Source organism: Canis lupus, chromosome 13 (assembly GCF_003254725.2).
Source record: "Canis lupus dingo isolate Sandy chromosome 13, ASM325472v2, whole genome shotgun sequence".
In the NCBI taxonomy this organism is placed as follows: domain Eukaryota; kingdom Metazoa; phylum Chordata; class Mammalia; order Carnivora; family Canidae; genus Canis; species Canis lupus.
Genome location: NC_064255.1, coordinates 22,403,818 through 22,414,127, shown reverse-complemented (window position 1 = coordinate 22,414,127; position 10,310 = coordinate 22,403,818). Strand labels below are relative to the sequence as shown.

Sequence of the window (10,310 nt, the reverse complement as noted above, 5' to 3'; positions counted from 1 at the left end):
AGTTCATAGAGGAGAGCTGAGGAGGTCCACAAAATATCCAAAGTAGGTCCAAAACATAGAGTGGAGAATTCCGAATAAATTATAGCAACAGCCAGTCATAGCAACAGCAAATGTACTGCCTAACTACCATGAATGTGCAAAGAATGCCTATTTAATAGGCATTCCCTCATTTTCCCCCAGGAGATGCCTATGACAAAGAGACTATTACTACCCCCATTCTGTTGATGAGTAAACTAAAACATGGAGAGGTATTAGTATCAGAGCCATGAATAGAACCAACCCTCAAGATTTCCAGCCCTTGGAAACAGAGCTCCCACCTCTCCCCCACACTGTTTCTTAATCAGTAAAAATAAGTGGCTCTACCAAGACTATAAGGTGACCCAGACCAGCCATCACCTCCCACCCCAAATGATTGTCTGGTTGACCTGAGGAAACACACTCCCAGAGGCAGAATCATCTAAGTTAAGAGCCAGAATCCACTCACTTCTGTTACTAACAAAACACAGGTTCCTTCATTTGCTTAACTACAAAGCAGTCTTGCTAATCTAAACAGTTGGGATGTGGGGGGCGCTTGGGTGGCTTAGTTAGTTGAGTTCTGACTCTTGATTTTGGCTCAGGTCATGATCTCAGGGTCTGAGATTGAGTCCCGCATTGGGCACTGAGTGTGGAACCTGCTTAGGATTCTCTCACTTGCTCTCTGCCCCTCCCCCAGTCACGTTCATGTTCTCTCTCTCTCTCTCTCTCTCTCTCAAACAAACAGTTGAGGGGATATTCACAGCTTGTATCCATCTCGGAGACCTGGATTTCTTTTCCATCACACAGAAGAACTGGGCTAGAAAAATGCTAACATGTTTTATGTTGAGTGATAGGCATTCCTTTGAATTGTGATTTCCCCTCAGGCTTGGACAGGGGAATGTTCTCACATTCTTTCATCTCAGTGTGTCACCTTCTCTTGCCCCTCTTTATTCCTCATCCCACATTACCTTACATCCAGAACATACACTAAGCTAATAAAGCTAAACAAAATTAGGACACAGAGCTCAGTCTATCCCCCACCACTCACTTCCACTAGCTCCCCTGGAACACTTTTATTTTCCTTTTACTTTGGTTCTCATGGGACTTTGTGTTTTGGGGTGACACTGGAGGGATTTATCATGAACAGATGGCTGTGATGTCAGGAAGAGGCAGCAGGTCAGCCCAGAATACAGGGCTGGGCCAACACACATTTTGCAGGGGGAATAAGACCTTTGCATACCTGTGGGAGCCTGTGGGAGCTGGGCTGGCAGGTGCTGCCTCCACTCTGGGCTTGCCTGGCAGGGGCTGTGGAACAGTGCTCAGACCTACCTCAGGGGGCACATCGAAGCGTTCCACTTCAACCTCCGTTGAGTTGGTCTTGTCTGAAGCCTGCTGGGATCTTCCATCATCAGTTTTGTCACCCTTGTCTTTACTGGAGCCTTTGGAAGATTTGGAGTCTTTGTCTTTCGAAGACAACTTGAGTTCCTTGAGTGCCTTGGAAAATTTAGATTCCTGTGCCCCTCCTGAAAGGATCTCCACAGCAATTTCCACCAAGATTCTTCCCCTGAATGACACACCTTCTCCAAAGCCTTCATTCAGTTCCTGGTAGTCATCCATCAGACTGTGGTTCCTGGGTGAGCCATACAGGTTAATCCAGGCAGGTCCAAAGGTTGGTAGAAAGCCTGCAAAAGCCCCAAGTTTTAGTTGCCCAGTAACATTTCCAAGTTGATTATTTCTAGCTTTATGAAAATTGCTCACATTCATTTAAAATGTAAAATATACAGAAAAGACAAGAAAAAATATTTACAAAATAGTCCATCCCCAAAAGAGCCAGAATTGCCATTTTGCTATATTTGCTGTGTTTCCTTCCAGTCCTTCTTGCATGCACACATTTACACTTGTTCACAGCTGTGATGATACTATGAATGCCGACGTGCATCCTTGTCTGTTCGTCTAATGTTTATTGACATCTAATGCTTCTAGTATTGCTCTAGACATTAAACATGGAGCCCAGTGGCGAATGAAGCAGAAGCAAACATTAAACAAGTAAATATTTACATTTTAAGTGCTACGCAGGAGATTTGCCTTATGCTGCAGAAAAAAAAAAAAAAAAAAAAACAAGTTGAGGAGGCATGGAGAGGAGTCAGGCAGAGAGAGAGTTTGTCCCAAAGGAGCATCAATTTTAAGAAGCAGGGATATTATGTTAAAGGAGATAAAAAGATTTTATGCCCCATGACATCTAACTTTTAAAACTCGTTTCTACATTTCTTTGAACACCATCAAAATGTTCCTGAAAAGTTGGGGTAAAACATGCTTACATCAAGTTGAGAAATTCTGAGGGTGAATGGAGTGTGTGTTCTGTATAAGGCAATCCTGTGGCAAACCCTTCCACAATTTATATAAAGACTTAAACAATAAGTGTTTATTGAGATCTTTCTGTGGTGTCAGACTGTGAGAGGCATAAAAATATGTAAATCTTGTCTTCTGCTTAAGCTAAGCCTTCAGTATATGTACATACACACACATACATTCATAAATATATTTGTCAATTAACACCAATTTGTAGTGCAGAGAAAAATTGTGTTGGGATTTTTAAAGAAGGAGGGTTTGTTGGAATATTTAGAAAGTTATCACCTGGTAATTTAGGTTTTTCAAATAAAGAAAGAATAAAAGCTCTTTCCCCTGACTGGTGGATTAGCTGGGACTCCTCATTCCCTCCCTGGCTCTCTGAATGCACAGTCAGCAGCACATCGTGCAATACTCAGGACCACGTGCTCCTCACAATGAGTTGGGGCACAATATTTTCTGGACCATTTAAACATGTAAAAACCATTCTTGGCTTATGAGCCATACAAACATATTTGGCCAGCTGGATGTGGCCCATGGACCATAGCCTATCAATGTCTGATATAATCTAAACTCTTTGTTTTTCATTTAAAAACCTAAGGCCCAGAAAGGGATAGTGACTACCTCAAGAACCCAGCAATGTTCATGGAAGACCTGGGACCAGAACAAAGCCTCCCAGCTCTCAGGGGCCGGCTCCACCCACTGCCCTGAACCAACCCAAACCACAAACCACACAGAGCATGGAAATGTGTGGAGCAACACATTGCTCCATCTTCTCATTCTAAAAAATGAGGGCTTCAAATCAGTCATTTTGTGACCCCATCTCCAAGTCAGACACATGAAGCTTTACCTTTATCTCCATCCTGTTCATTGGAGATTTTCTTTAGGTCGATGAAGTGGGTGGCCAGTGCTACATCATTCACGCTGCCTTCGTCCCACACCTGGATTTTCACTCTCCGACACAAAGGAGGGAACATTTCCTTGAAGACCACCTGTTCATTCCATACAGGATCAGCACAGTTTTTCTGCACTGCGGTTCGCCCCTAAAAACAAAGCCAACAAGACGTGAGCTGTTGAAAGAAAGAAGAGGTGCCTTGACCTGACTAAAGATAATTCTTCAAACCAGCTGGAAATAGAAAGTAAATTGCCAGAAGTAATGAACCTATTTCCACCCAATACAAATAGAAATCTGTTGCACCCAAGAACATTACAGTAACCGCCCCCCTTTATTTGCAGGGAATGTATCCCAAGATACCAGTGGATGCCTGAGCCCACAGATAGTAATAACCTTACATATACTCTGTTTTTTCCTACACATACTTACCTATGATAAAGTTTGATTTATAAATAAGGCACAGTAAGAGATTACCAACAATAACTAATGATAAAATAGAATAATTAAAACAATATACTGTAATAAAAGTACCATGGATCTTAGCAACCTCAGTGTATATTTTTTTTTCCCTTTCTCATTGAGAACTTTCACCTTTTTACTTAAAGGAAGCATTTTATAGCTTCTCTTTGGTGTACCCAAATTGCCAGGACCACTGCTCCTGCATCTAGAGGACATTATCAAGTAAATTAAGGGTCACTTGAACACAAGGACTGCCATAGCACCACAGCGCACCTGATAACCCAGGCAACTACTAAGTGACTAACCACTGGCCGTACCCATATGCTGGACAAAGGGATGATTCACATGTAGGTAGAATGAAGCAAGATAGTGTGAGATTTCATCCTGCTAGTTGGAACAATGTGTAATTTAAAAGTCATTGATTGTTTATTTCTAGAATTTCCCATTTAATAATTTCAGGCCATAGTAGATCATGAATAACTGAAACCATAGCAAAACAACAAATAAGGGAGGAATACTATACTAACAGCCTGCTCTGCACCAGACACCATGCCAGGCAACAGGGACAAGGTGAGTAACTGATGAGTCTTGCCCTCAGGAAGTTCTCATAATCACACAACATGCATGTTGTGGACATGAGTTGTTTCATGCATCTCCAGGAATACAGCAGATATAGTTAGACCTTGAGTTTGTGTCTTATAAAAGTAGGGCCTTAGGCAAATCACTTCCGTCGTCTGGACCCCAGCTTCATGGGGTAGAAGCAGAAGGTAGAAGCAATTTGGAGACAGAAAGAGGATTCTACTATAGGAGGAAAAAACTGAAAAGATCAGAATTCATTGATAAAATGAGTTTTCTTTGTGGTGTAAATGGAAGCGAGGGGTATGAATAACACCAAATGCAAATTCATTCAAGTCCTTGAATTATAGAATAAACACGGTCTCCCACTCTGCACCTTAAAAGAAGTGCATTAAGTTCTTCTCATTTCACAAACCAGTGGTTGAAATTATAATTCCTTCAAAGTAAAATCAGCCAAGTTCAGATAAATAGGATAAAATGGAGTTGATGTTCTATCTGACTCAAGGAGTCCAAGTAAAAAATACTCCAGCGTTCCCTCTGCCAAGAGGAGGAGTTAGAGTAGCATATACATTGTAAGGGCAGAGACAATATGCGTTAGCTGAAGCTTCCAAGTCCATCCAATCAGGATTAAGCTGTGACCATGTGCCCAGGCCCTGGTACTTCCAATGGCTCTTGACCAGGGAACAGAGATGTCCAAGGTACACAGGACAAGGGTCAAGTGGGGAGCCTGGGGAGCAGGTCAGGAGGCAGGTGGCAATGCTACAGAGCCTAAGAACTAGGTAACAGCTCAGAGAAGTAGCCAGAGGTGAGGAAGGAGGCCGTCTGCCTGAGTCCTAAATCCCAATACCCCATAGCTCTTCTCCATGATCTCAAAAGGAGAGTGAGTGGGACACCATCACCCCCACTTTCCTGCTTGTGACTCAACAGCTTTTCTGAAAAGCTTTCTCTCTCAGGTACTTCCTAATTTTTATTTTAGCTTGATATCATTTGATTAGAAATGTCCCTGGTAAAGAGCAGCATTCTGGCCCATTATTGGTAGTGATGACATTCCTTACCATCTGCCCAGCAAAAGACACCTCCACGAAGGGGTCCACGAGGTCCTTACTGTCACCCACAAATGCTTTCGTGACATTTGCCATGATGCTGGAGTTCATTTTGGGCAACCCCTCTGCTTTGTAGAGTCTCACATAGAATCTGGCCCAGGGTCTCTCTGATGGAAACCCTTGAGGGATCAAAAGGTTCCTTGAGAGGGAACAAGAAATAAAAAATAAAAAAGCTCTCTCATTTGAAAGAAGAAAGAAAAGGTAGAAGCAGTTTGGAGACAGAAAGAGGATCCTAATATAGGAGGAAAAGGCTGAAAAGATTAGGATTCATTGCTAAAATGAGTTTTCTTTGTGGTGTAAATGGCAGTGAGGGGTATGAATAACACTGAATGCAAATTCATTCAAGTCCTTGAATTATAGAATAAACACTGTCTCCCACTCTGCACCTTAAAAGAAGTGCATTAAGTCTTCTCATTTCACAAACCAGTGGTTGAAATTATAATTCCTTCAAAGAAAAATCAGCCAAGTTCAGATAAATAGGATAAGCTCAAGAACAGCTTATCTATTTTGTGTTGTTATAGGGAGACAGGCTGTCCTTGTCCTAGGAGCTGACCTCCCAAAGGCTTGTGACACCTTGGATAAGACACATCTTGGTGCCTCTGATAGAGCAGAGTCCCAGGTAGACAAGTCATGAATTTGGCAGTTCTCATGTACCCACAGGAAAGGGAGGAAGAAAGAGGAGAGAGAGGAAAGAGACATAGAACCTGGGAGATATCATTTCTCTTGCATGACCCTGGATGGGCCTGTCTCACTTTTCTATTTGCTCCTCAGCATCAGGAGTTTTGGGGCTGGACTTCAAGACGTCGCCTTTCCCAATCACGCTGATGTCACATTTCAGATACCCCTTCGCGCCAGTCCTGATGTCGCCAGGGTCTGTGAGCAGGGCCCACTTGTCACAGAACTGATGACCTGTAAAAGTGTCCTGACAGCTCAGATCCCCTGCACAGCTGGATCTAGCAGGTGCACCCAGTTCTGTCCCACACCCCAGGCTTCCTGTGCTCTGCTCCCTAGGAGGCGGCAGCTCCTCCCCTCTTTCCCTCCTCTGCTTTCATTTCCACCCTCTTCTCAGTCTTCTCCAAACTGCCACAGGTGTTTGGAAAGCCTTCAACCCAGTTCTAATCACCTAGACAGGTTCTTAGCTTTGGCAGCTTGGAAGGACATTAATGGAGTAGAGATGTCACATACTATTTCACAGGCTGTCAATGGGGCTCATGGATCTTTCTGTCAGTCCAAACTTTATTTCCTTTTTTAATTGGAGTTCAATTTGCCAACTTATAGCATAACACCCAGTGCTCAACCCGTCAAGTGAATCAGTCCAAACTTTAAAAGGTCTTAGAAAATCTAGACCTCTGGCTTACCCCCCCAAAAAATTATTAGATCTGCCAATACAGGATGCACATTTCCACCCATCAGCAAGTAGCAAAGGAGCTGAGTAGCCACTGCTCCTTTCATGTGGGTTATGAGCTCTTCTGTTCCCCACAGCCTGCAGCACCACTCAGTGTATCAACCCCACCCACAGTGCTCAGTTATGCCCATGGCCTGGTCCCCTGGACTCATGCAAGTTAGAATTGCTTAGAAGAGAAGGAGCTTTTCCTGAGGAGACCTATATTTGTTGATGGCCCTCTTCCTCATCAGCTCCTGACCTTGGACAAATTACCTGCCTTCTCTGAGTTTCACTTTCCTATATATCAGGGATAATAAGAATTATCACAGCAAACCCTAAGATGGCATGCCACAGTCATTACTCTGTGCTGGGTTCTATATGAAGCACTTTATATATATAATTATCAACTTAATCTTCCAACAACCATGGAAAGGAGATACTATTTTATCTCATTTTTTTCGGATGAAGAAACTGAGGCGCAGAGAAGTCAAATGATTTGCCCAAGATTGTATAACAGGAAAGAGCAGGGTGGAATTTGAAGCCAGGCAAGCTGGCTCTGGAATCCATATGTGCAACTGCTAGGCAACCTTTCTTGCCTGTGTCTCACAGCGTCACAGCACTAAATTATAGACAAAATTTGTTGGGAGAAAAAAAACTGCTCAGAATTATGGACATAGAAGATAACTTTGTCATTAGATTGTAAATTTTGAGGAAACGAGCCAGGTGTTGCTCCAATTGTGTAGTTGATGCTCATATTATTGAATGAGTGGGTAAGTGGATGGGTAAATGAATGAGGTGACCTCCAGGTGTGGCAAACTAGGGATCAGTAAGGGAGATTGGGAAGTGATGATTTCTTACCAGGCTGGTTATATACAGTCCCCAGGTCTACTTTGAAGGAGCCAATCAGTATGCTGCCTATCAGCTTGTGGTGAAAAACCTGAGGAGAGATGGAACAGTGAATCTGGCTGCACTAGATTTCTCTTTGAGGATAAATCTGTGAAATGGGTTTATGACACCTCAGCAAGGATTCTAAACCTTGATGCTTGTCTGCCCTTCACTCTTGTCTAGAGCACAATGACATTTAGTCATCAAGTGAAAGGGCAACCAGAAGTATCTCACCTGTGTCTCTTCCTCCTAGCAGGTTTTCAGCTATTGAAGGACATCTAACATATTTCACTGTCTGAAAAACTACCTTTTTAAGCCAAAGTGAGCTCTAGGACAGACCACCCTTCAACACTCATCTTTACTTATTGAAACTCTACCCATCTGTCAATGTCTAAAGCAAATGTTACTTCCTCCAAGCAGCCTTTCCTGAGCCCCCTGCAGCTGAAAGTCCCCTTTCTTTCCTAAACTTCCACAACACTCTGCTCACAAGTTACCCAGAGGACTCATCACATATGGCTTTGAGCAGTTTGGGAATGTACAATAGTCACAACAAGGGAGGTGGTCATCCCCAATATTTTGTGTGATTAGAAGTCTTCAGCAAAGTGCCTGGCTGGTGATAGCAACACACTTTAATGCAATGCTATCGAGGAAGTTCTAAAGGAAAGCATCAGAGCTGGCACTGGGTCCAGAAGGTGCACTGTATGAGATTGCTGAAGGAGCAGGAGTGATTTAACCCTTAACTCAGAAAGGAGAACACTAGGTGTGTGGAGGAGGGATAATGGTAACTTAAGTGTTTTCCAATCTTGGAAACACTGCCATGTACAAGAAGGAGTAAGTTCCCTGTATGGATCCAAGTCACAGGAAGAGAGACTTACTATAAGGACAGGTTTTATAACAGAACTTCCCAGCAAAGAATAGACTTTTCTAGAGATAGTAACCTTCCATCACTGGATATAACCAAGCAGTGCACCAAAACTCCATGTCATGAAGGTGGTGACAGGGATTCCAGCACCAGCTGGAAGTTAGACTAGAGGGTCTCTGGGCTTCCTTCTATGACGTTATATGAGTTCCTTGAATCAAAGACAGTTTCCTACTTTCTTCTACCCACCACATGCATGGCCTTGTTCAGAATAGGTATTCAATAGACATTCAGTGAATTAATGAATGATTGGTTGATTGAATGATGGATGAAGGGGAGGCTTTTGTGGTTTATAAATAGCTTTTTTTGGCGGGGGCAATCAGTAAAAATAAATTCAATTGACTTTAGGAAATGAAGAAATGACAGCCCTTTGCATTTCCCTATCTACCCTTACTCCCTTGCCCAAATTTTGCAAGGGAGTTAAGAGAACTGAGGGCAAGTAAGGACAGCTTGCCTTGAGGTGAGGAGTTATTTAAGGCCATGCATACAAAGCTCACTCCAAACCTCCTCATGCTTGTGGCTGCTAAGGTGGCTTCCCAAAGGCCCCAGCAAGAACACAAGCCTGACTCAGGCTCTCTTCTCAGGTCAAAGGCATCTGGATCCCTGTGGGCATGATGGGGTAAGAGCCCATTTGAGCTTTAAATAAAACAAGAGGCCTCCTCAAATCATCCATCCACACAGTCTGAGAGCCAGGTAACTCTGGTGTGGGCAAGCATTTGATCATAGGAACTTCAGGGAGATGACACTCAGAGAGCTAGGGGCCCTGCATGCCTGTGGCCACTGTCAAGGGGAGATAGTACCACCATCATTGGCACCACCAAACTCTGCTACAGCTTTGCTATCCTAATAGCATCTGCTTGCTGTATTCCCCCCTTCTTATCCCATGTTGAATTTATTTGGGGCACATTGACTTTTAGTTCATGGACCATCAGAAAACTTGTATTAAACACTTCTCTCCAGTGCAGCCCCAGTGGTGCAGCAGTTTAGCGCCACCTGCAGCCCAGGGCATGATCCTAGAGACCCAGGATTGAGTCCCGCATCAGGCTCCCTGCATGGAGCCTGCTTCTCCCTCTGCCTGTGTCTCTGCCCCTCTCTTTCTCTCTCTCTGTCGCTCATAAATAAATAAATAAAATCTTAAAAAAATAAATAAACATTTCCCTCCAAAGGAATTTTCCCTTTAAAATCTTTGGTCTCTGCCCCTAAGGGTCATTTGGAAAGCCCAAACTGTTCTCTTTTTACAAGTTAGAGGAAGAAAGATAGGCAATACCAGCTCTGGTCCTCAGTTTAAAAATCCACTGTCCAGAGAGTCATGACATTTGTCTATGCTACAGTGTAAAAATCTAGCTATTAACTGTCTGAAATCTAGACAGTTCCTTAGGACTCAACTACACTGCCCATCTCATAAACAGATGGTTGCCAGAGCTATGCAATGTAACAAAGTCCTAGACGATGCCCCAGGTCCCAAAATACCTTCTGTACCACTTGTCATCATGCCTGAAATTCAAATTAAGAATGTTTGGCTCAGGGCGCCTGGGTGGCTCAGTCAGTTAAGCATCCGACTCTTGATCTCAGGTCATGATCTCAGGTTGTGAGATTAAGCCCTGCAATGGGCTCCATGCTGAGTATGGAGTCTGCTTAAGATTCTCTTTTGAAAGGAAGGAAGGAAGGAAGGAAGGAAGGAAGGAAGGAAGGAAGGAAGGAAGAAAGAAAGAAAGAAAGAAAGAAAGA

The 10,310-nt window shown here is 43.3% G+C and overlaps 1 protein-coding gene across 1 annotated transcript in view; it reads right to left on the bottom strand.

The window, feature by feature from the left end:
* Positions 1-10,310, bottom strand: part of FER1L6 (fer-1 like family member 6) — a 163,153-nt gene that overhangs the window by 105,238 nt on the left and 47,605 nt on the right. Inside the window, 5 exon segments of the mRNA XM_035697460.2 lie at positions 1,345-1,697; positions 3,212-3,404; positions 5,347-5,533; positions 6,147-6,303; positions 7,637-7,715. Coding sequence (XP_035553353.2) covers positions 1,345-1,697; positions 3,212-3,404; positions 5,347-5,533; positions 6,147-6,303; positions 7,637-7,715 — 969 coding nt within the window.